Below are 26,356 nucleotides of genomic sequence, written 5' to 3' on the forward strand. Positions count from 1 at the left end.
GCATTATAACTGTTGGATGATGTTTACATTGTCCCGCAATCATTTGTTTACAACATCAAAGATGATGATTTTCTCAGGTTTCCATTTGTCTGTGACTCTCTACTTGTAAAACAACCTTCATGTTACCTTAATATTTGGCTTTAAGTACCCAAATACAAACTTAAAACTTTATTCAAGAACACCCATCACAGTGCTTAACAAGATTTAATGTACATTTATTCTTAACATGTGGAACATATAGTATAAAGATTTTATACTGAATAAATGATATTCATTAAGCCAGAAGAAAAGGAATTTACATCAATGTTTTCCTGTTTGTTAACTACATTATCTTGAAATACAATTATGATGATTCTCATCACTGAAAATTCTCTGGTGTTTCTTCATATAGTATCCGTATATGCTAATCCTTGCCTACTGGTATGCAACCATTTCCACACCTTGATTATGAAGCAAATTGTGATCAGCTGCTCTCCCGAAATAGAGCATGACTTTATACATACAGAAACTTGTACATTACCCTCGTTTGCAGATATGGCCCAAATAAAAAATAATAACAATAATAATAATAATAATAAAAAGGAAATTAATATTTAAGACTACCATCACTCTGCAGTTACCACATCATGAAAAAAATATCTAAATTCTGTACTTTAAAAAAACAAGGAAAAAAAAAGAAGTAACAATGAGGGCATGTTTAATGTACAACTTCTATATACATCATGGCCCGTAGGCAGTAGAAAAAATATTTAAAAAAGGATTAAACAATATGTGGAGAACTGTCATTGAGGAAGGTCAACAGATGTGGATATGACAGTATGGGTGAGGAAGCAATTTATATTTATTATTGGTGGGTTTTTAAAATCTGTCTTCTGTGTGGAGTTTTTTGTTTTGTTTTGCTCCTAGACTACACAGTCATTCTCCTGTGAAGAAATCAATATTGTTTCATTATTTGACTATCAACAAACCTCATTGATCCCTCTAAACTCACATCACTAGAAGTTCTATTGCACAAAGGTTTGGGTGCTGAGTTATAGGTTTTGCAGAAAAAAAATGAAAGAAGGAAACAAAGATATAAGAATTGATATAATCACTTATTTCAAAATGGCCGAGATTTACTACTTCACTTCCCCCAAAATAGGAAATTAACATTGCAAAGGAAAATCTATGAAAAGATGAATGACCTTTGAATGTATTGGATACCACCTTTGGTATAAAATAAAATACAAAAAAATATGTACTTATACACAGACAGCAATAAAACGTTTAAAGTGAAAATATTTTAAATTCTTTAAATTCCCAATTGGTAAATAGTGAATGGGGTAGAGGAGCAAAGACTCTTAATTTCCTTCTTCTTCTGAACTTAGACAAACAAGAGCAGAACATAGCCCATTATATGTGACCCTCTAATCTCCAATCACACATGCTTGGCTCCTCACTTATGTCATAACTGCCCAATCTGAAAGAGTACATCGCAGACAACACTGGCAACCAAAGAGTTCAGAACAGTTGATATCGAGATATCCAGCAAGCGACCTTCATGTAAAAGAAATTCTGAACGGTTTTCTTCTACCCTGGCCATGGCTAACAAAGCTTTGGCCGCCCTGCACATCATGTCTGCACTGGGAGGCTCCAGTGGTGGAGGATGCATGTGCATGAGGTTATGCTGGTTCTGCTGGTATTGGGCCATAGTGACCCCATCTTCCAGGAAGCTTATCAGATTTCCAATACTTCCTTTCTGTACAGCAATGGCCCTTGCCACTAATGTGTCCCCTTGGGCAAGATTTGATAAGAGTGCCATAGACATTTCTCTGCAGACTGGAATTTTACGGTCCCCAACGTACCTAACTAAAGTAGCATAGAACTTCTCCTGACGACTGAATGGGGGAGTAGCCAAGATAAGGTCCACGTTATTGTCCTGGATGCTAAGTTTACATAGTGTCTCCAGCACAAGTCTCTGAGGTGATAGGACTGAATTGGGCCCAACAGTTGGGAAAGAATCCTGTGCCTCTGCAGATGGGCACACCATCCAGTGTAGCAAGCCATCCAAAATTGGCAAACAAATGCTTTCTGTGTAAGCAGACAAGTCTAGCTGCCCAGAAATATTGGCTAATGTGACCAAAGTATTCTCCCGCAAGACTTCGAGGCAGTCCCACCACCACTCATTCTTGCTGCAGGCCACCCCTTTGCCCTCTTCTTCCTCCTTTTCATATGTCTGTGATGCTCGTTTTCTCTCTGGATGCTCATGGTGGAGAAGAATCAACTTTCCCAGAATCAGCACCAGGCCTGGATGCTTAGACATCTCAGCATCATTGCCAGGCACAAAAGACAAGCTACGGACGATATTTGACACACAGATACAACGCTTGGTTAGTGAGTCCTGCCAATGAGCAATGGTGCATAGAGGAGTTTCATCTCTGTTTCTTGGTTCATCCTCCAGCAGCTTAATATTTCTTTGATTTTTGGCTTGATGGATTCTGAAGGCAAAATTGCTGCTCTCTATCTGTGAACAAGAGTTATTAGAGTCTTCAGGCAGTGCTCCAGGTCGAGCTGATAGGACATCATCGATGGTTGCCATTATACTTTTTTCTGGAAGCTCCTCAGATTCAACAGGATCCTCAGGTTCTTTCCCTTCCCATTCTCTCTTCTTTTTGCTTAAAGAATTAAAGGAGGGTAGTGCTCTCCTGCAAAGAGGAATCTCCATCTTGCTCTCAAAGTGAGTTTGGATGTGCTCGGTTGTGTCACCACCACCAAGCTGCCAGTGGAGAAGTCCACTATTGAATTCTTGGACACGCCCCAGCTTGTCAGACCGATCGACAACAAACAAGTTACTCTTCTTGACAATCTTTATTGGCAGTTTATCAAATTTACTGGCTTGTTTTGGCCTCTCAGCAGGATCTACGCTGTCATCAGGATTGTCAAAATCTGAATTCTTTTCTCCTGCACTGGTCTGTTCATTTTCATATTCGTCTTCTTCCTCATCATCATCTTCCTCTCCGTAATCAATAGCTTCTTCCTCCTCTGCCAAAGATTGACTGTCATCATTGTTCTCTGTATTTTGATCAAGGGGTTTCTGTCCTGGATCTCCTACTTCATACTCCTTCAGTATTCCGAAAATGTCTATGAGACATTTCCTAAAATATTCTACTAACAGCTCAAGAAATCCAGATAACTATATAAAAAAAAAAAAGATAACATTAAAGGGACATAGTCATTAACATAGTACCGCTTCATTTTTTAAATGAATATTTCAATTATAGGCAGTAAGTTGGCAAAATGATTATCTCTGTACTAAGAAATCATGGAAACATTTGTTGTTAGTTATTGTAATTCATTATCTAAAAAAAATTATTTTCTCACTCGAGTTAAAAATCTTGAACAAAAAGGAAAGTGATCTGATACCAAGCCAAGGTCAAACATAAATGCTAAAAATCTATATGTAGAGGGCTAGATTTAATAAAGGATGCCACTATTAATTCAAGTTATTAGTAACTAGATTCTGTTGCATGGAACCTATGGTAAATAATAAGTATTAGTGCATGGTAATGTCTTATAGTTAATCTAGCCCATAGTTTTAAATACAATTTTCCCCCTAATTCTATAGAAGTCAACAAAAATTGTGCGAACAATTTAAATGAATAATGAGCCAATTAATGCCAATACTTGGCTTTTTAACAAGCAATAATTATTGGCACTAATTAGATTTAAGTGGCATTTAAGCGTGTAAGTTTAGGTGTGGGATCGGTGCCTAAAATTCACATGTGATTGGAAAGAGAGGTGTGGAAATGGGAGGGGCTTGGGTGTAACGGGGGCATTCCTAGCATTTACGCGTGTTGTTATAGAATGAGGGGCGATATGCGCCTAATGTAGGTGCACACATTTGCACCATGTTTTAGTTGGTGCAAATGGGCATGACAAAAGCTGGTACAAATCCTGGGCATAAGCGCTATTCTATAAACCACGCCTAACTTTAAGTGCGGCTTATAGAACAGTGCATTTTTCGGCACCATATATAGACTCTAGCCCTTTATGATTTCACCCTTTTGGGTTGACAAAAGCAAAAGACCAGAAACGATCCATCTGAAATAGTGATAGGGTATATGATTCAAAAATCTTTCCAGGGCTTCCTTGCCAAGGATAAAATGCACTTGCTGTGCACCTACCTGAGAGAGGCTAAATGTTGCAACACTGCTGTCATCATAAAGAAGAATATTAATTGTGTCCAAAGCCCAAGTGCTTTCAGCTAAAAGACCAGATTTTAGAGACATCATCACTCGCCAGGCCTCCGGCGTCACTGGAAAATGGATAAAAACAAAGAAAGGCAGTGAAAAACAAAATTAAGTGTAATATTTTATTATTTTTTTGCTTCTATATCTCTTTATTGTCACTGTAGCTATGGGAAACCAACTTTCAAATGATATTTTGAAAGACATTTTGGCACAGGTGAGGTTGAAATGATGGCTGTGTAAAGTGCTACTAAATTTAATAGGACTAGATGCAATTTTTTTTGCAGGACAAGGTGAAAACCCGGACATTTTTAAACTCAAATAATGAATTCTACATTTATGATAATATTTTACCTTTTCTTGAAGCTCTTTGTGACTCTGGGCAAGTCACTTAGGGGCCCTTTTACTAAGCCACGCAATGGTCTACACCCGCCCAACATGCGCCAAAATGGAGTTACTGCCTAGCTACCATGTGGCTTTTGCGGTAATTTCATTTTTGGCATGCGTCCGGTACGCACATCCAAAAAAATAATTTTTATTTTCGGACGCATGTATCAGATCTGCGCTAAGTGGTATTTGATGCGTGTAGGTCATTACCGCCTGGTTATCGCATGAGTCTTTACCACTAGGTCAATGGCTGGCGGTAAGGTCGCAAACCCACAATGGATGCACGGCAATTTTGATTTGCTGCATGTCCATTTTCGGCAAAAATTTTAAAAAGGCTTTTACAGGCATGCTGAAAAATGGATCGGCGCGTGCCCAAAACCCGCGCCTACAGTACCGCAAGCCGTTTTTCAGTGCAACTTAGTAAAAGGACCCCTTAACCCTCCATTGCCCCAGGTACAAATAAGTACCTGTACATACTATGTAAACCGCTTTGAATGTAGTTGCAAAAACCACAGAAAGGCGGTATATCAAGTCCCATTCCCTTTCCCTAAAGCAGGGGTACTCAACCCAGTCCTCTGGCACACCTAGACAATCAGGTTTTTAGGATATCCTCAGTGAATATGCATGAGCTAGATTTGCATGCAATGTCTTCATTGTATGCAAATCTATCCCATGCTATTCATTGTGGGCAGTGGCGTACTAAGGGGGTGGGTGCGGTCCGCCCCAGGTTCACGCCACTGGGGGGTGCCACGCATCTGTCGGAAACGCTCGTTCCTTGCTCCCTCTGCCCCAGAACGGGTTACTTCCTGTTCCGGGGCAGAGAGAGCAGGGAACGAGCGAAGTCGGCAAGCGCGCGGCACCCCCCAGTAGGTAAAAATGCACCCGGGGGTGTGTGTGTGTCGTTTCGCCAGGGGGAGGTGTCCGTCATTTCGCCGGGGGTGGGGGGGGGGGGGCGCATCTGCGATCCGCCCCGGGTGTCAGCCACCCTAGGAACGCCACTGATTGTGGATATCCTGAAAACCTGACTGGCTGGATGTGTCCCAAGGACTCAGCTGAGAACCTCTGTTCAGAAAGTTTTACCCATTTTTCAAACACACCTTATAGTTACATAAATTCTGCCCAAGCAGTCAGTGCAACATAGGGCAGGCCAGAAATGGAAAAGCCTGCTTACAGTTACTCTCAGATCTCCTTGCTCTGGGGGGCTCTTTCTGAAACTGTTTTTTGGAAACCCTTAATTTGAATTTAGTAGCTTAGCAGGTCACTGTGTAAAACATTTGGTGCAATGGGTCCTAAGATAAATAACGCATGTTAATAGCATTAGCACTTACAACCTGTTAGTAAATGACCTTCTGTAATATAATTACGGCAGAAAACACACTCTATTTTCTTAAAGCATTTTTGCTCACAATAAGACAAATCAGATCAGGTCAAAAGCCTCATGGGATGGTAAAACTCATTATCACTAATTGGTTCCATTTTCATCATTTATTCCAGAAGTTTTGTATTGAGCAATCACATTCAGACTCATGGATAAGTTAGCTCTAACTCATATCCAGTATGGCTGAGTTTCCCATCCTTTTTAATTTATCCACGATCCATTCATCCTCTCTGTGTCAAAATAAACAAGAAGAGGGCAGAGTGGAACAGTCTATGAGCATGACTGAAGTCAGTAAACACGCATTCCACGTTTACTTCTGCTGACCTCTATAAATAGTGCTAAACATTTGTCAACAGAATTTGCACATAGATCCGAAATCCACATGCAACTTAATGAGGAATTAGGCACCCATTGGCCACTTAATTTGTGCCAATTGGCGCCTGATTGAAGTTGAATGTGGATCTCCCCTGCATGCTATTCTATAACCTGGCGCCTAACTTTTCTCACACACAGTCAATAACGGGGCAATGCCATGGGTGGGGCATGGGCAGGTCATAGGCAGTCCTACAGTTAGGCGCCGAGTTATAGAATTTGGCCAATCAGTGCCTAACTTTGGATGCCGGACTTTGTTTCCATCAGGCATAAATCTGGTGCCCTAAGCTAGGTGCGATCTGCATGCTATGTCAGTATTTTATAAAGGTTGGGCACCCTTTAGAGAAAACCAGCTGAGTGCCAATATTTTAAGCACCTACATTTTGGCACTACTTATAGAATTTCCCGTCTTGGAAGCCATTTGGATGATAGAACAGAGAAATATCCCCTGATGCAGCAAGATGTGAAACAGGGATTCCATGTCAGGTTTTGAAATTATGAAAGGTGGTGGCAATGGAAATTTGATTAGGTTACAGCACAGCGCTGAAAAGCTAAGTTGTTTTGTTACAGAAAGTTAAGCCATATGCTTTTTTTGAATTGTTCTGCATTCATTGTGCAAAAGGATTGAGCGATAGCTTAAGAAAGTTGTTAATTGCAAGTGATATATGTCATATTGTTTTGCATTATAAAGTGGTGGAGTTTTTTAACCAGTGATGTACGTTCTTGCCCTTGGATTTTTATGCCACTTATGAGTAAGATACTGAGGTTTTTTTTTTAATCTCCACTTCTCATAATTGTTTATTGTGGCTCTGGGCTCTTCCTTTTAACATGTGGGAATTAATACAAAAGTTTGAAAATCGGCCATTTTACTGCTGTGTTAAAAATGGCCTTAGCGTGTGGGATAGATCCATGTAAGGGCATGCTAAGGCCACTTTTTAGTGCTGCTTTGTAAAAAAGGACCACTAGGCTTGAAATTACTTTAAATTTGAAGTTAAACACAATGTAATCAAAGGTGATCCCTTTCACACTGCAGTATAAACATTCAATGCCATTCCACAATGTGAAGCATCAATACTAACAAAATAAGAACTTTCAACCAATCAAGCAATTTGCCTGACTGACCACTTGCTCTGAAAATAACAAAATACAAGGAAATCTATTGTTAAAAGAAGTTTTTCTCCATTTACGATAAATATGCAGTAAAAGGATACAAAAATATTTGTGAGGGTTCATACAATAAAAAAAGTCTTAACTCCTTACATTTGTTTAAAACAACACCATAATTTTTAAAAAAATTATCCAGGTTACAGATGAAATAAATACTATTATGATTATCTTTATTTTTCTTTCTTATTCCGCCTGATACTTAAAACCATGTAACCGCTTTTTGATGCAATTTGGAATGTGTCCAATTGGTTCACTTCTGTCTTGATTGTGCTGACAATAAAATATAACCAGCCAGGAACAGCTTCTGGTGCAGAGAAGGGTGACGAAAATGATAAAGGGGATGGGACTACTTCCCTATGAGGAAAGGCTAAAGCGGCTAGGGCTCTTCAGCTCGGAGAAAAGGCGGCTGAGGGAAGATATGATATAGATCTTAAAATAATGAGTGGAGTTGAACGGGTAGATGTGAAGTGTCTGTTTACACTTTCCAAAAATACTAGGACTAGGGGGCACGCAATAAAGCTACAAAGTAGTAAATTAAAACGAATTGGAGAAAATGTTTCTTCACTCAACATGTAATTAAACTCTGGAATTCGTTGCCAGAGAATGTGGTAAAGGCGGTTAGCTTAGCAGAGTTTAAAAAAGGGTTGGGCGGCTTCCTAAAGGAAAAGTCCATAGACCATTATTATATTGGACTTGGGGAAAATCCACAGTATAAAATGTTTTGTACTTTTTTGGGATCTTGCCAGGTATTTGTGACCTGGATTGGCCACTGTTGGAAACAGGATGCTGGGCTTGATGGACCTTTGGTCTGTCCCAGTATGGCAATACTTATGTACTTGTCTGGTAATATTCAGAGGGAGATAGCTCGTTAACACTTAGCAGATAACTGGTTATATTGCGCAATGTAACTGGCTATCCACTGATATTCAGCATGTCACTGGCTAAGTCTGGTGGCCAAATTAGGCTGCCAAAATAGCAGGCCTATCTTTGCCGGGTTCAACTTAACCAGCCAGCGCTGACTATTGACTTTTTTTGGAAACAGACCGGTACTGAATATCCGGGCTCAGCCCCAACCGCAAAAGTCAGCCCGGCTAACTCCCGTGATCTGAATATCGGGCCCATTATGTTCAATTTTCATAGAAATCCCCCTCCGAAGGGACACCACCTTGTAAGTGGTGGAGGGGCTTACGTGTTTCAATGACTCAGAGGGCTATGCTGTAGGGTTACCCATATCAGACAGGCCTCTGAGGAGAAACCAGACAAAGAGTGTCCCAACCTGGAGGATCCAAGATGGCGTTGAGGGAGGACGTATGCTAGTTGAGTTCCCGTTTTACACCAGAATGCCTGAAGAAGAGGGCGCGCTCCCCAGAGAATGGGGAAGAGAAAAGGCAAAGCCGTGGTGCTGTCCTCCTCGAACACGGCTGGGGTTCCCACCACTTCTCAGTCTATTTTGGAGAGATTCGGGGTCATAACGTCGGGGATATTGGTTCTTGCTTCAGGGAACAGCAAGGCTTTATTGCCAAATCTCAGTGGAGGGAGTGACTTTGAGTCCCCCTGTTGGCACGACCCCTCCAAGACCCGGAAATAGTAATGCTTCGCTATGGAGGTCAATAATGGAAACGCCTGAAGTGGGTTAGGATTTTCACGTGACCCGAGGAGGTCCTGGCGCAGCATCGACTCGGATAATAAACCAACTGGGGGATTGGAGAGTGAGCTCTTCCCCCCGAAGATATCTGGAGCGGTTTCTGTGGAGAAATTGGACTTGGTGAAGCCAATAATGTCATAATGGACGTACTATAGGAACTGCAGCAGAATGTGAATAACTCTCTTCTTCAGGTGTTTAAAATTTTTCACTATGAGAGTTAAAGAATTTATATTAATACTTATCTAACAAAGTGGAAGTCCAAGATATAAAAATAGAGACTTTGATTACTGAAATGGCTTTTCTATGAAAATCAGATAATTTGGTAATGAAGAATAGTTATCTTTCTTGTAAAAATTGGAATTTCTGGAGAACCAATTAAGGGGAAATAACTTGAGAATGATAAATTTACTATAATATCCTATATATCAGCTACTGAATTCTTGAAGAAATATTTCTCTGATACTTTGCTAATACCTTCTGATTGCCACCTTTTGGTGACTAAAATTATATTTCCTTTAAAATCTTCTTTATCAGAGAAAAGAGATGTAAGTTTAACTGACATTTTGGAAAATTCAGAAGTTATAGATAGAATTATATTATTAGTGACTTTCGTCTTTGATTTAGATAGGAATAATGTTTTGAAATTGTATTTCCGATACATGGTTGATAGTTTTTTTGGGTTTAAAGATGCATATATTTCCTGACACTTCAAGGGAATCGCAGACTGGGAGGTGTGAAGTCTTGGCTTTTAAGCCAGGAATCATTGCCCTAGGTGGGACCTTCCTAGCGCGATTCCCTTGTAAGTATTTTATTTCCTTATTACTTATTTGTTTGAACCTAAGAAATTATAAGAGTTTGTGGAAACAGATGAAGAATTCTCTGCAGCAACTTCCTTCAGTTACCACTGTACCGGCTGCAATAACCGATTAACCTTCCTCCCTCAGAAAATGTGAAGTGTAAGATTAACCATTTTCAGTTTTTCTTATTTTCTTTAAGATTGTTTTCCTGATCTTGGATCTTCCAATTGTGGACAATTATGTAAATATATATTGTTGAGAGAAAATGTTTTCCTTTTTATATTAATTTCTGTATTTCCTTACATTTATGTGATAAATGTGAATGTAATTAAGTAAAATGATAAATAAAAAAAATTTTCATAGAAATCCTAGTGTCTGAAAGCTCCTCCTGCTTAGTCACTGCCACTGTTAAGTCTTTCGGCTGACCCATACAGGAACCAGCAGGCCTCAAGTTTACAAGATTTGTGCATACCTAAGAGGGACAAAGTGGACAAACATTCTGAAGTCTGAGTTGAGCAATCATAAACACAGTCTGCTCCAGATCTATTACAGCTCCTCCAATCTCAGTCAAGCTCACTTGATCTGATAGTCATGCAACCTGCATGCACAACCACGTGACAGCTATACCAGAAAAGTAACATTCCCCCTGTGTCTTCTGAAAAACAAACTCCCATCAGCCTAGCAAAGTTAGAAAAGGATGTGAAAAGTTTGGGGCAGGAAGAGGAGGGGAATATTTTTTAATAGCTGGAAAACAATCAGCATGCCTACACTGAACTATTTCAGCTGTATGAAGTGTCAAAAATGAACTTACGCAATAGGTAATCTTTTAGATGGAGGAACTAGTTCGCTTCATGTATTGTCTTACAAAAGGCACTCAAAATATGTGACCTGTTGAATGAAAAGGTACTAAAAGTGGGGTATGCGGCTTATAAATAACATTGAGGGACATCAACTGCATAGTCTTGCAAAATTTCAGCCTCAGCTTTGGACTAATTGAAAGGCTTAATTCCAAAACCTCTAAGTCTAATGCAACTAATATGGACTTAGTGGGTTTTGGAAATAAGCCCTTCAATTACATCTTTAAAAATTAGAAACATTCATCAATAAAAAAATAACTTTTTTTAGAAAAACATATTTGAAAAATACCAAATTTAAAAGATCTATATCTCTGTAATTCATAAAAAGTTACAGATAAAGTTTTGACCATGTTTTATGCAGATTGTGATCAAATGACGTACCAAACATCGGTAACAATGCAGCTGACATGATATATTAATCGCAGTTCTATGGATTGCCCCATGTTAATCTGATGCTTTGCTGAAAGTTGTATTATTTCTCAAACTGTACGCATCAACACTATGTATGCGTTTGTTCATCTTATCTAAGGCAGAAAAGCTGAAAATGTACTCAATAGAGCAGTCCATAACATTAATTTTAACTTTTTAATTTTTACAAAACAGTAAGTAAAACAAACGCACAGTATAATGTAAGTCAGCTTGCGTTAATAATAATTTCAGTTATAAAGAACCATCAAACTGTCTATAAATGGTTCAATACTGAAAAATAGCAAAAATAACAGTCTTACTATATATCACCTTGAGTGAATTCTTTCAAAAAAGGCGGTAAATAAATCCTAATAAATAAATAGTTGCTTGACCAAAAACTCAGTTTGTGATGCCTAGATGTAAAACTTCAAAACCAAACAAAATCAGCGATGCCATTTTATCTTTCGTCTGCAACTCTGTTGTTCATTCCTTTGATGAAGGCACTGTGATAGCAAATTTCTGTGCCCAAGCTCAATGCAGTAGCTGTATTTTGGTAGCTTTCACTTGGGTGTTGCAAAACATCCTGGTCCTGGTGGTAGCGGCACTTCAGCTGATGTAGAGACAGAGTTGGCTATGTTGGTCTGCAATCTTCTTGTCTCTGAGGTCACAGGAAGTTGTAGTGATCGTTCAAATCTTTGGCCTCTTGGTATTGGCTGCATCAGATGTTTGGGTTTTTTTTAAACGTGTTTCTGTCTTGGTTTTGGTTCCTGCAGTGTGACAGAAGATGATGTTGTTTCCCAAACATCAGCTGTTTCAGGGAGTTGGGGTTTGCTTTCAGCATTTAATGGTGGTCTGACTACTGGGGCTGGGTTCCTGTGGTGCAGCAGTCTTCATTGGCCTTGGACAAAGCAGGTCATGCTTCTCTCCTGGAACAAATGGCCGAATTTGTTCAAACAGATAAGACTGTCTCTTTTGGTAACGAAGGAGGCAGATATGGGTCATTTTAGTTGGAGCTGATCAAAATAACTGATGTAACTTCTGTATTTGTATGTTCATGACACGTAACCACTCTGGACTTGTTGCTAGAGAACTTGAAGACATGATATTTTCTTTAAGTTTGGCAGAGCTTTTAATCGACAAATTTTTCCTGCCAGTCATACATGGGCACAGATTGTTTCTTGCCATCAATGAAGTCCGTATTCATTGGTTCCAGAAGTTTTGCTTTCCTGGCACAGCCTGCAACATCTTCATGAGCTGCGCATGGTGTGCATCTGAACAGTTTCTTGAATACCCCAGCATCATAGTCTGGTGAGAGCTTTGTCTGCCCCACAACAAAGAAATGTAATGTGATTTTTGAATGCAGTCCACCATAAAACATGCCAGCAAAGAAGGGATATCATGTACTGATTTTTATTTTGTCCTACATAGTTGTTGGCATTCAGCATGGTGGAAGTTCCTCCAAATCCGTAGTGTTCGAAATAGTAGTGTTTTCCCATGACTGCACCCTCTGGGATGACAAACAAAACCATCTTTGACAATGCTTCACAAGTGATCCCAGAGAGTCCTATTTTATAGGGTGTCAAAAAGTAAAGTGGTCCAACTTGGTCTGGGTCATACGGTATATACGCCTGCTGAAAGTAATCGAATAGCCAGCTGTCAACCTGTTTGCTGATTCTTGCTGGGATCATTCAATTACTTCTTTGTAGTACTGATGCTCTTGATCAACAATATTCGGGAGATAAGTGGGATATAAGACCAGTTTATCATTATCACTATCATGTGCCAAGCTGTGGTTCAAGAGAACGCATCTTCTCTCATCATCTCATGTCTTCAGTTTCAAACAGTATCCATTTTGCAAACAGAGCGCAAATAACTTTGAGGTTTCTGATTGCGGATGCTCGGCAAGAACTTCTCCACAGATCAGTGAAAGAAGAATAAGGAAGACGGTGCTCTTCTGCAACACTGGAAACATACTTCTGATGAATTGATGTGTTCGTGATTTCAGATGGCATTAAAAGAAGGTCCAGATTCTTAAAAGCAGGAACGCGACCAGGCAACACAATGGTGTTCTGAATGGCAAAGTTCTCAATAAACTTTACAGCCAACACTCTGGTCCCAATTGGATGTCCACATGCTTCTGATTGTCTTCTGGACATTGCCATGTGGCTTAGATGAAATTCCACCTGATGTTAAGACTGATTTGATTTTTCTATACACCTTATCACTGATACCATGAAGAAAGAGGACAAAAGTTTTATCAACTGGCTTCCCCTGGAAATAGAAATGTCTATGATTTTTCTGTCTAGGCGTGTTTTTCTTTTTAATCTTAGTTGTTTTGGACCTAACTGCAACACAGCAGTTCATGCTGCCTAACAGGCTGACCTGCAGGAAGTTGACGTGTTCAGCTTCACTGTAACGATTCAGTTCAGCAGCATTCGTACGGCAACTTTTTATCCTGTCCTTTGCGGATTTCTCAGTGCACTTAAATCTACAGCAGCATTCAAAAACTTCTTTCAGCTTCTTTCCGGTCTAGGGCTTCTGAACCGCTTCTAGTCATCAGCACAGCCAATACTGAAGATGTCATGCTCTACTGTTGGTTTCTTGTTTCTTGCCAAGGCCAAGCTGGAAGGTCAATCGTTGCTTGAACTCGGTAGCTTTTCTTGGTTGCCATCATCAAATCCACTGTCATCAATGTCGTCGTCACTTTTGTCTCCATTGCAGAAGAAGTCCACCACAACATCATGAAAATCATCAGTGATATTCAAACTGACTGTATTTAGCTGTCATGCAGTATCTTCATATCTAAGCATTTTCACTGATGTATCTACACAGAAAACAAAGATTTTAGTGCATTACACAAAGACAAAACTTTAAAGTATTCTAATCCCACAGTGAGACAAAACTCGTCAGCAACTCTGGGTAATTTTATATAACAATGTAACAATTGTGTAACAATTGGTGGGTCTATTAAATTATTCTAATTGTTCTTGTGGTAATATATTAAATTAATCAAATTCCTGTTACATCACAAATTTAAAATTTTGTTGTAGATAGCAATTACGTTCTCTTTGTTTAATCATATCTATAAGAAAGGCACAATGAATGAGCTGCTTACCTTTCCTCAAGAGAAAAAGGTACCGAAAGTGGACACAGTGTGATAGAATCTCAAAATAATTCAAAAGTAATACTTAGTGACGTCTCGATGGAAACACCTATAACTTAACATTAAACAAGTTAGATTTAACTTCCTCAACCTTTTCATTCTGTGTATGTAGTACTTAAAAGTCGTCTGAAAAGAGAAATTAACACAAGTAGGCACAACACCACCATTAAAACAAAAATCTTCTGGTAAAAAACAGAGAACTTGTATAAGAACTAGATGGACAAAAAGTAAATAAGACCGATACTTGGATCCTGCACACAAATCACAGGCCTCAGTTGCATTTTATGCAGTATTTAACTCCAATCACATACCCCACTTTAGGTACCTTTTAGGCACTTGCTGTTTTTATAGGCTGTAGAACATGAAAAACATCAAAGCTGTGAAAAAAAATTGCATCGTCCATTTCTACTGACCCTATAGTACATGAAACTTTCAAAAATTATAGCTGCCCAAATGTACCCCTCCAAACTTTTATATAGCTTTTATCTCTGTTATTTGTAACCCCACTTTTGGTACCTTTTCACTCAGCGGGTCACATGTACTTCCAATCAAAAAATCTCTCATTTGAGCTACAGTCTAAGAAATAAACATCAAAGTGCTGGTCAAGCTTAATGCAAATGCTTACAATCAACACATTTATCTACATATTTGTTAAGCCAGACACAAGTGCATGAAGAGATATGAAACATTATCCAAAACCTTTAAATTAAGATGTAACACTATTATGTTGACACATAATTGCACTAATATTATGTACAACTGCTTCTCGCAGGGCTACACATTTACTGTGTGTTAAAACTAATTTTGTGGTTCAGTATACCTACCAATATCTTTTGAGGTAAGTTTTCGTTTTTGTTTTAACACTGGTTGCGATGCTTCCACTGATCCTGGAGGGAAGGTAATTTCTCGTCTGATTTGTGCATGGTGGGATGGCTGTCCTGTCACCTGTGATGCTGAAGAACCGGGTATAACTTTCGGCATCTTCATGGATGGCAGGAAAGGAGATTTACTTGGAGACAAGCGGCTCTCTAGAGAGCGTTGGAAGGAGGCAGGACTTGGAGCTCTGGAGATGTGGTTTGGCATGGATGGTGGTGTCTGATAGGATGATGGGGGAGGTCTAGTTACAGGCTGAATGGAGGGTGAGGATGACATATAAGAAGGCTGACGCTGGTTAATATGAGAATTCCATTGGCCCTCATGGTTCATCCTCTGCTCTGATGCCAACATATCATCACTACGGTTCAATGTTGGATAGGTAGAAGTTTGTGAAGGGCCACTTGGACCTTGCCTATTTGGATATGGGTAAGACATATCATTTCTTGCTGGCCACATATTCTGCTGAGGACCTTCACTGGTAGAAGACTGCATGGGCCCAGTCATCATCTGGGGTGGAATTCCATGTTGCTGCATCTGTCCTGGCCCTTGCATTCTCTCTCGGTTGTAGTGATAAGCATATTGCCCTTGCACTGGCCGTCTGTCTGGTCCAGTGTATGTGTTGCCATACTGGTTATACATTTCCTGCTGCTGATTGCCATACTGCATGTTATACATGTCCCCTTCATGACGTTTGGCTGGAGGGCCATACATTCCATCCATATGACGTTTGTAATTCTGAAATTGAAAATTATTATTGCTAAAATTAGCAACTTGCTCCTACTGAATTCCTTATTTTATTTCTATCCCAATTTTCATTACTATAACTCGACTAAGACATCCAGTAAAATGTGTGAAATGCTATTGATGAAACAGAGCAATTTCTGATAGAAAGTATCAATCACATCCTTATTTTGCTGAAGAAATACAATCACCAAAGACTACTATAACTTACTGAACTGCTTATACACCTTTACAAAATGATACTGTGAATGTAGTAAGTTTTGATTAAAGAACATGCAGATTGTTTAAATTGCTTTGTTATAATCTCTTACTTGTTGCTGAGGGTACATTCCAGATTGGTGTCCTCCATAGGGGGGCTGTCCAGAAGGGGGGCCTTGTCCGGGAAATTGTTGCCCATAAGGCTCATGCCTAAGACATACAAAAGATAGTTAACAGCAATCAATTACCCAATTCTTTGTAGCAAACAGTATTCACTTTTATTCTTCTACTTCCTGGCACATAGGATCTTCTGTGCTGGATACATGGCTTGGTAAAAAATGAAAATAAACTAGGTACATGGTGTTTATAGAATGACATTTTGCACTGTATGTATACTTAGACATAATCATTCTGTAACACTCCAAAAAGCACCCATTTTATTCTTCTCCAGTTTTCTTCCTTGATGACAAGCTGACAGGGCCACATGGTTAGGAACTGCAAGAGATGCTTCTTCCAAAGCAGAACCCTTCACATCCAGCTATTCAGAGCAGGAAAGATCACCAAAGTCTAAGGCAGTACATTTATAAACTGGCACCTCATTTTCAGTGGAAAAGAAACCAACTTCAGAATAAAGTTTCTGTTCTGGAGCATCTTATCCTGGTATTCTGTTTGATCTCTTGAAGTTGGTTTCTTTTCTACTTCCTTTCGTGCTGTTGAACTTCTGTGGAAATTGTGAACCCCACTTGGTTTTGCACCTCATTTTCAGTGCCACAAAGAGGCAGTCAGTGTCAATTCTATAATGGCTTAAAGGCACAATTAAGCCATTATAGATTATTAGTGCAAGGCCACATTGGCCAATTTATGACAGGTGAATGACTGGCATAAGTGGGTGTGATAAGTGCACCATGCCATGTGTGCAGTTAATAATATTCTATAATCGTGTGTGTCACTTGGTGACATACCCACGACATGTGCACGCTCTACTCACATGTACGCTCCCTGACAGTTGCACATTAAGACTAGATTCTATATATCATGCCTAAAAATTTGGCACCAAACTGAAATTCGCCTAAGTGCATTCTAAAAGTATGACTTAATTTAGGCCTACTTCATAGAATAAGCCTAAATTTCCATGCGGTTTATAGAATCGCCGAGGGCCTGTCCTCACGACTCAATTTAGTCGCGGGGCAGTTACGCTAAGTAAAACCTGGTGTAAATTCCGACGCCTAAATCAGGCACGGACCGGTTGTATTCTGTAAGAACACGCATAGATTTTAGAAACGCCCATGGCCACACCCCCTTTCCAACTATGCGACTTAGAATTTATGCGCAGTACATTATAGAATATGCCTAGATAGTTCTGCGCGTAAATTCTAATTAATACCAATTAGTGTCAATAATTGCTTGTTAATTGGCAATTATCAATGCTGATTGGTTTGTTAGCCAATCAGGTTATGCGCATTAAGGAATATGCTTCCATTTCCGCACGTAAATCTCGGTGCTATATATAGAATCCAGCAGTAAGTGATTTAGGGATGAAATGTTATCAACGTTGGCTGCTGATAAGATGGGTTATTTTACTACACAAGTCGTGCTATTTTAGCAAAGGGTCTCATTGTACACAAAGGCACAAGCTGTGGTAAAATAACCCATATTAATGATAGCCCACTTTCATAGCTTACCCCCTTAGGAGTACTGTTTACAGAATAGCATCGTTTGAAGAATAGCATCTAGCACTTACATGTTTAACTGCCAATCAGTCAATTATGTGCTACTTTTCTATACACTAGGCACCAACTTCTAGAATTGCCTTTTGGGAACAATTTACAAAGTGATTTCTGTAAAGATCTACCTGTGGAAAACACCCTTAGAAAACTGCACCTCTGCAGGGAAAAGGTACTGGAATATATTGTTTAACTTGCAAGCTCTGCACTTGCAATGCATTGTTGGCTAAAAATGAAGCCTTGTGGCCTTTGCAGTCAAGGAATTTCCCTTTGAAAATCAGCTTGTAAACACTAGCAGCTCACTCTGACAGACATTTAAGGGCCACAGACCAGGTAAGCTAAATCTATTGCCTCTGTAGAGCTGACATAATATCTAAGTGCACAAAATAGTCTTTACCTTTGCTGAGCAGGGTAACGATTGGGGGAGTACATGCTGGGGTCGCTATTAGATGGCACCATGTTACTTTGAGCAGGTGGTCCCATATTGCCTTCAGGACCCATGCTGTGTTCTGACCTAAAATAATGCAAGGTAAAATCATATTTTTAAAAAAATACACATTCAGTTTTATTTTTACTCTGATTTCTGAAAAACAGAATCAAGCTATCTCATTGTAAGCTTATTTCTGGTATAAACTGACTTTCAAGTAAAATTGCAACATGGACTCAAATGACTATACACTGCAATCTAAAACATGGTGTATTCTGCCAGCTATGATGAGTGACTGGCCGAAAGGCTTTCCTCCCTTTACTAAGAGCAGAAAAACTAACAAAATGCCTGCGTGTGAAATGCACAGATGACTTAATGACATTATATATATATATATATATATATATATATATATATATATAGGAGTATATAAGATACAGCTTACAGCATAAGGAGATCATTATGGAAAGGTTAGGTGGAATTGACACATATAAAAAGCTAGTGCAGATATGTGTATGGGCATACATGTGTAAGTAGCCACGCCTTAGAAACATATTAAAATGAAGGCAGATAAAGACCATGGGGCCAATATTCAGACCGCAGGAGGTAGCTGGGCTGCCTCCTGTGGTCGGCGCTGAGACCGAATATTCAATACGGGCCGTTTACAGTGACCGGCATTGAATATCCGGTTTACTTTTGGGTGGTTTCAAGTTGACCAAACAAAATAAAACATGGAAAAGAAAATAAGATGATACCTTTTTTATTGGACATAACTTAATACATTTCTTGATTAGCTTTCGAAGGTTGCCCTTCTTCCTCAGATCGGAAATATTTCCGATCTGAGGAAGAAGGGCAACCTTCGAAAGCTAATCAAGAAATGTATTAAGTTATGTCCAATAAAAAAGGTATCATCTTATTTTCTTTTCCATGTTTTATTTTGTTTGATTTCTATTGATAACCTTAAGAGTGGACTAACACGGCTACCACACTCCTCTACTTAAGTTGACCAAACAAATCAATATTCAGCACTGGCCAGTTAAGTTGAAACCGGTCAAAGATAGGCCTGCTATTTCGGCGGCCTAACTTGGTCACCAAACTTAGTGGACAGCCAGTTATATTGCACAATATAACTGGTTATCCTCTAAGCACTAACTGGCAATATTCAGCGGGAGATAGCTATCTCCCGCTGAATATTGCCAGATAGCCAGTTAAATGCCATGTAACTGGCCAGGAGCCGTTCCTGGCAGGTTAAATGGTGTTCAATATCAGGTGGCATATAGCCTATCCAGTCTGCCCATCCATGCCATCTGCTCTCCATTTCACTCCCAAACTTATCCCAAGCTTTCTTGAAGTCAGATACTGTTTTCACCTCTGCCACCTCCACCAGGAGGTAGTTCCACGAATTCACCACCCTTTCCATGAAGAAGTATTTCTTCAGGTTACTTATCTGCAGCATATACAGGATTTTGAGGAGGCATGCTCTGGCCATGAACTGGGCAGACTTTAAATATACACATACTTTCCACTTCACAAGGAAAATACACAAATATTTCAAAAAAATGTCTCTGTTGATAATTTACTCTTCCTTTGAACCACAGATAAGCGTGAGCTAAGTGATTGTTTGGGCCTGGGTATCTGAGGGGAGAATGAGGGAGTAATTGTGCTTATCTCTCTGTCCTTAAAAACCACCACAAAATGTCAAATTTTGAGGTTTAGAACTTGGCTCACTGATTCCTCTTATATATGTACTTTTGAAAATCCAATGCTTACATAGGTAGGGGACAAAATTAGCACTTGTGTGTGTAAGACTGATTTATTCCTTCAGTAAATATAAGAGGGTGACATCACTATGCTTCCAATCTCATTAGTTACCTATGGAAGCAAGAATTTTGTTCAAGCTCTACTGTATAATTTTTAAAATTACTCAAGGCATAGCACCATCTTACGTGTATACTTTAATCTCTCCTGCTTGCTCTTTTTCAAAACACCTGATTCAAAATCAATTTATGCTGTTTTTTTCTGAACCGAGAGGTATAAAATCTATTAAACACTTCACTGCATCATTTTTTATCAAGCAGTGCAATCATGGAATCTACTGTCAATGGAAATACGCCATGAGACCAATTATGTTCTTTTTTAAAAGGGCTATAAAACTATTTTACTCCAAGACCATATTATTGCTAAAATTATTACATCATGTTAATTTACTAGAATGTTCTACTCCGTGGCATTACACATAACTGTCCTATTGTGTACTCCTAGGTTTTATACTCTAGTTTTTCTTTTTCTAATTCACCTTGAACCCTGTGTAGACTGAAAGAAATGGGTATGCATTTATAAAAAGGGGCAGGAGGGGAGAGAGAACCCTGTGTACCTGAAAGAAAATGGCGCAAATCTCGCCTAGATAAAGACAGGCTCAACTGAAAGAAACACATGGCAATGTACTGCCAAGCCTTAACAACAGCCAAAAAACCCCCAAAAACTATATTTCTCTCAACACATTGAAAAAGCTGCAATTCAACCAAGCAAAATTTAAAATACTGCAAACTCTAGAACAGAACCAGCCCTCCCAGTCACAGCGAACCAGCAATGAGTTTTGCCACAATACATTGCCAATAAAATTAAAGGTCTCCATCAGGACCTACAGACAGTCCCATCAAAACTCTCACCAACTAACAAGGAAAACACTCCCTCTTCCCCACCATGCACAGCCAGCCATCTGGGACTCATTCAACCAGGTCACAGAAGAAGCTCTTGAAAAAAAATCCTGAAAGGTCTAGTCAGCAACCTGCCCTCTTGATCCCTGCCCAGTAAAGCAAGCAAGTACAAGCCTCACTGAACGGACCACAAAAATTGTTAACTCCTCTCTTGTGGAAGGGCAGCTGCCAACAACACTAAAAAGAGCTATGGTGCACCCCTCCCCCCACTAAAAAAGAGCTCCCTTGAGGACAAGCTTGAAAACTACCAACTTGTCTCTAACATTCCTTTCCTGGCAAAACTTATAGAATAGACAGTTTGAATTCAACTCAACGACTGGCCAAATGAAAGTAATTGGCTAGACCCATGTCAGTCTGGCATCAGACCTGGGTATAGAACAGAGATAGTTCTTCTGTTCCTTCTCGATGATTTGAACAGAAACAGGGGATCTGTCTCAATATTAGTGTTGCTAGATCCTTTGACACTGTGGAACATATTGTCATGCTTACAAGGCTGGCAGAAATAGGTATCAGTGGCACAGTATTTACGTGGTTTAAATCCTAATTGTCGGACAGACAACAATCAGTTCTCTTGAGCAACAGCACATCATTACCTTGGGCCAGTGGTGTAGCTACGTGGGGCCTGAGGGGGCCCGGGCCCCCATAGATTTGGCCCTGGCCCCCTGCCCCACGATCCCCTTCAACCCCCTCCCGCCACCAACGCTCCCCCGCCGTCGCCGCAAATGATACCTTTTTTGAAGAGAGACTTCCTTCCGCGCTCGAGTAGCGCCTTTCTTCAACGAAGTACCTGCGATCAGCTGTTTCGACGCTGGCAGCCGGCATCGAAACAGCTGATCGCCGGAACTTCGTTGAAGAAAGGCGCTACTCGACCGCGGAAGGAAGTCTCTCTTCAAAAAAGGTATCATTTGCGGCGACGGGGCGGGCGGCGACGGCAGGGGAGCATTGGTGGTGGGAGGGGGGGTTGAAGGGGATCGTGGGCAGGCCGGCAGGGGGGTCCGATGTGGCGGCGGCTCGGGGGGGGCGGCTAAACAGTGCCCCCCCACCTCGGGCTCTGGCCCCCCCTCCCGGCAAGGTCTGGCTACGCCCCTGCCTTGGGCACTGAACTGTGAGGTGCTACAGGGATCCATACCATCTCTCATTTTATTTAATATCTACCTCAAGTCTCTGGCTGAGCTGCTTCGGTCAATTGGCACAAAATTCTACATCAATGCTGATGATGTGCAACTACTTTTGTCCAATGAACCAGCTTTGAATAAACTGTGCCTCTCAAACCACAACACGGGAATGGGCAAAAAACAACAAATTCTACCTGAACTCAACCAAAACAGACATTCTTCGGATACCTAACACAAATGGACAAGTACCTGACTTCAAAATAACTTTTGGGACGTATGAACTCCCCCTAAAATCAGAGGTCAGGAATCTTGGGATACTGCTGGACTCATCACTCACTCTGATCCTGCAAATTCAAACAGCCTTTAAAAACTGTCTCTATCACCTGCGGCAACTACAAACTCTCTCCATATATTGAAAAGACGAGTCTGACCACTGAGGTCCGTGCCATGATAATATCATGACTAGACTACTTTAAGGCCCTGTACACTGGTCAAACCAAAAAAAGTTTGCATCAGCTCCAACTAATTCAAAATGCTGTAGCCCGACTGATAAGTACATAAGTACACAAGTATTGCCATACGATTCCCTAATGTGGCTGTGCCACATAAACTTGATCTTAATACCACATCATCATCCTGTATTTGTTCACACCGGAGTCTGCAAAGGCCTCTCTGGTACTATGTAAGCCACATTGAGCCTACAAATAGGTGTGAAAATGTGGGATATAAATGTAACAAATAAATAAATACTGGGACAGACCAAAGGTCCATCAAGCCCAGCATTCCATTTCTAACAGTGGCCAATCCAGGTCACAAATACCTGGCAAGATCCCAAAAAAGTACGAAACATTTTATGCTGCTTGTCCCAGAAATAAGCAATGGATTTTCCCCAAGTCCATTTTAATCATGGTCTATGGACTTTTCCTTTAGGAAGCCGTCCAAAATGTTTTAAAACCCTGCTAAGCTAACCGCCTTTACCACATTTTCTGGCAACGAATTCCAGAGTTTAATTACACGTTGAGTGAAGAAAAATTTTCACTGATTTTAAATTTACTACTTTGTAGCTTCATTGAGTTCCCCTAGTCCTAGTATTTTTGGAAAGAGTAAACAGACACTTCACGTCTACCCGTTCAACTCCACTCATTATTTTATTGACCTCTATCATATCTCCCCTGAGCCGCCTTTTCTCCAAGCTGAAGTGCCCTAGCCGCTTTAGACTTTCCTCATAGGGAAGTCGTCCCATCCCCTTTATCATTTTTGTCGCCTTTCTCTGTACCTTTTCTAATTCCACTATATCTTTTTTGAGATGCGGAGACCAGAATTGAACACAATATTCGAGGTGCGGTTGCACCATGGAGCGATACAAAGGCATAAGAATGTCCTCATTTTTGTTTTCTGTTCTTTTCCTAATAATACCTAACATTCTATTTGCTTTCTTAGCCGCCACAGCACACTGAGCAGAAGGTTTCAATGCATCATCAACAGCAACATCTAGATCCCTTTCTTTGTCGGTGATTCCTAACATTAATTCGGGTTCCCCTTTCCCACATGCATCACTTTGCACTTGCTCATGTTAAACGTCATCTGTCATTTAGACGCCCAGTCTTCCAGTCTCGTAAGGTGCTCTTGAAATTTTTCACAATCCTCTTGTGATTTAACAACATTGAATAAATTTGTGTTGTCAGGAAATTTAATTACCTCACTAGTTACACCCATCTCTAGGTCATTTATAAATATGTTAAAAAGCAGCAGTCCCAGCACAGACCCCTGGGGAACCCCACTAACTACCCTTCTCCATTGAGAATCTAACCATTTAACCCTATTCTCTGTTTTCTATCTTTTAAACAGTTTTTAATCCATAATAGGACACTATCTCCTATCCCATGACTCTCCAATTTCCTCTGGAGTCTTTCATGAGTTACTCTGTCAAACACCTTTTGAAAATCCAGATAACACAATATCAACTGACTCACCTTTATCCACATGTTTGTTCACCCCTTCAAAGAAATGTAATAGATTGGTGAGGCACGATTTCGCTTCACGAAATCCATGTTGGCTTATGCTTTTGAATATGCTCTGTAATTTTGTTCTTTATAATAGTCTCTACCATTTTGCCCAGCTCCGACGTCATGCTCATCGGTCTATAATTTACCGGATCTCCTCTGGAACGTTTTTTTAAAAATCGGTGTTACATTGGCCACCCTCCAATCTTCCGGTACCATGCTCGATTTTAATGATAAATCACATATTACTAACAATAGTTCTGCAAGTTCATTTTTCAATTCTATCAGTACTCTGGGATGGATATTTGCTACTCTTCAATTTGTCAAACTGCCCCATTACATCCTCCAGGTTTATAGAGATTTCATTCAGTTTCTCCGACTTGTCAGCTTTGAATACCATTTCTGGCACTGGTATCTCTCCCAAATTTTCCTCGGTGAAGACCGAAAAAAAGAATTTGTTTAATCTCTTCACTATGGCTTAGTCTTCCCTGACTTTTCCTATTACCCCTCGTCCATCTAGTGGTCCAACTGATTCTTTTGCCAGCTTCCTGCTTTTAATATACCTTTAAAAAATATTTTACAATGTGTTTTTGCCTCCAATGCAATCTTTTTTTCAAAGTCCCTCTCTGCCTTCCTTATCAGCGCTTTGCATTTGACTTGACATTCCTTATGCTGTTTCTTATTATTTTCAGTCAGTTCCTTATTCCTTTTTCTGAAGGATTTTCTTTTAGCTCTAATAGCTTCCTTCATCTCACTTTTTAACCATGCTGGCTGTCGTTTGGTCTTCCTTCCTACTTTTTTAATACGCGGAATATATTTGACCTGGACTTCCAGGATGGTGTTTTTGAACAGCATCCACGCCGGATGTAAATTTTTGACCCTCACAGTCGCTCCTTAAAGTTTTTTTTCACTGTTCTTCTCATTGTATCATAGTCTCCTTTTTGAAAGTTTAGCGCTAACGTATTGGATTTCCTGCAGATAGAAAGCTGCAAGCGGTGTGACCACATTACACCCTTTCTGCAAAAACTACACTGGCTACCAGTACCTTACAGGGCTTAATTTATGTGTTTGATTTTCAAGGTCCTCAGACAAAATTGGCCACAGTACTTAAAAAATAAGTTAGCTACATACCTTTGAGACCTCTAAGGTCCTCTCAAAGATCATCACTATCTGTACACTCATCAAAAGAAATTCTGCAATGTGATACTTGCCGGGGATCCTTCTCAGGAGTAGCCCCCACACTCTGAAACTTAGTCCCAGGGGGGCTATGTACAACTCAAGACTAGCTCTACTCCGCACCTGGACTAGCTTGTTACACACTCTGTAACTTAAACCAGATCCTTATATCTTGTTTAACTGTACAAAGATTTTGCCTTAAGTTTAGCCACCCATCTTTTACCCCAACTGACCCTGTACTACCCACCTTGTCCCCATCTATATATCTGCCCTTGGCCTCTCAGCTGGACAGAAAAACATTAACATCATATCTATGTTATTTGAATGTTCTATTGCTTGCTTATTAGGTGTTTCATGAATATAATGCTGATATTGTATTATATCTGTGTTATTTGAACAGTCTTCCATGCTATTACGGTATTGTTTGTAGACATTATATATCCAAGTTTATTTCATTTGTATGTATTTGGTCATTTTACTATTGCTAACAACATTGTAAATTTCATGTTAAACTGGGCCTGCTGTATACCGACTTGGGTTAATCTGCTTTTAAAGGCACTTAATAAAGCCCAATAAATTAACTAAAAATATATTTATTATTTATTTATTAGGATTTATTTACCACCTTTTTGAAGGAATTCACTCAAGGCGGTGTACAGTAAGAATAGATGAAACATGAGCAATAGGCAATTACAGCAGTAAAAATATTCAAGTAACAATACAAAATATGGTATACTACTTTATTTTTCCTTTATTTGGGTTCCTTGGTCTACTATAATCTATAATATCTTACTTCCAAGGATTGTCGTATGTGTTAACCAGGACCCCCAATACTATTGTTAGTTTGTCAAACTGACCTCAACACCTCCACCCCTGGTCTATCACCAACTGGTGAAACAGAACCTTAATATAAAGGATTCCAGGGATTCTGTGGGGTTATTCTTATCATAGGTCTTAATGCCCAATTGTTATTATTTGT

General features: G+C 39.8%; 1 protein-coding gene across 1 annotated transcript in view; it reads right to left on the reverse strand.

Annotated features, from left to right (window-relative positions):
• Window positions 1–363: 363 nt before the first annotated feature.
• The window catches only part of LOC115466840 (AT-rich interactive domain-containing protein 1B-like), a 58,847-nt gene continuing 32,854 nt past the window's right edge, over window positions 364–26,356 (reverse strand). The window contains exons 5-9 of the mRNA XM_030198385.1: window positions 18,337–18,453; window positions 16,329–16,425; window positions 15,225–16,011; window positions 4,164–4,294; window positions 364–3,172 (exon numbers count right to left, since the gene is read on the reverse strand). Of these exons, the coding sequence (XP_030054245.1) occupies window positions 1,445–3,172; window positions 4,164–4,294; window positions 15,225–16,011; window positions 16,329–16,425; window positions 18,337–18,453 (2,860 nt within the window). The 3' untranslated portion in view covers window positions 364–1,444. The remainder of the gene's footprint in view (window positions 3,173–4,163; window positions 4,295–15,224; window positions 16,012–16,328; window positions 16,426–18,336; window positions 18,454–26,356) is intronic.

Source organism: Microcaecilia unicolor, chromosome 3 (assembly GCF_901765095.1).
Source record: "Microcaecilia unicolor chromosome 3, aMicUni1.1, whole genome shotgun sequence".
NCBI lineage: Eukaryota > Metazoa > Chordata > Amphibia > Gymnophiona > Siphonopidae > Microcaecilia > Microcaecilia unicolor.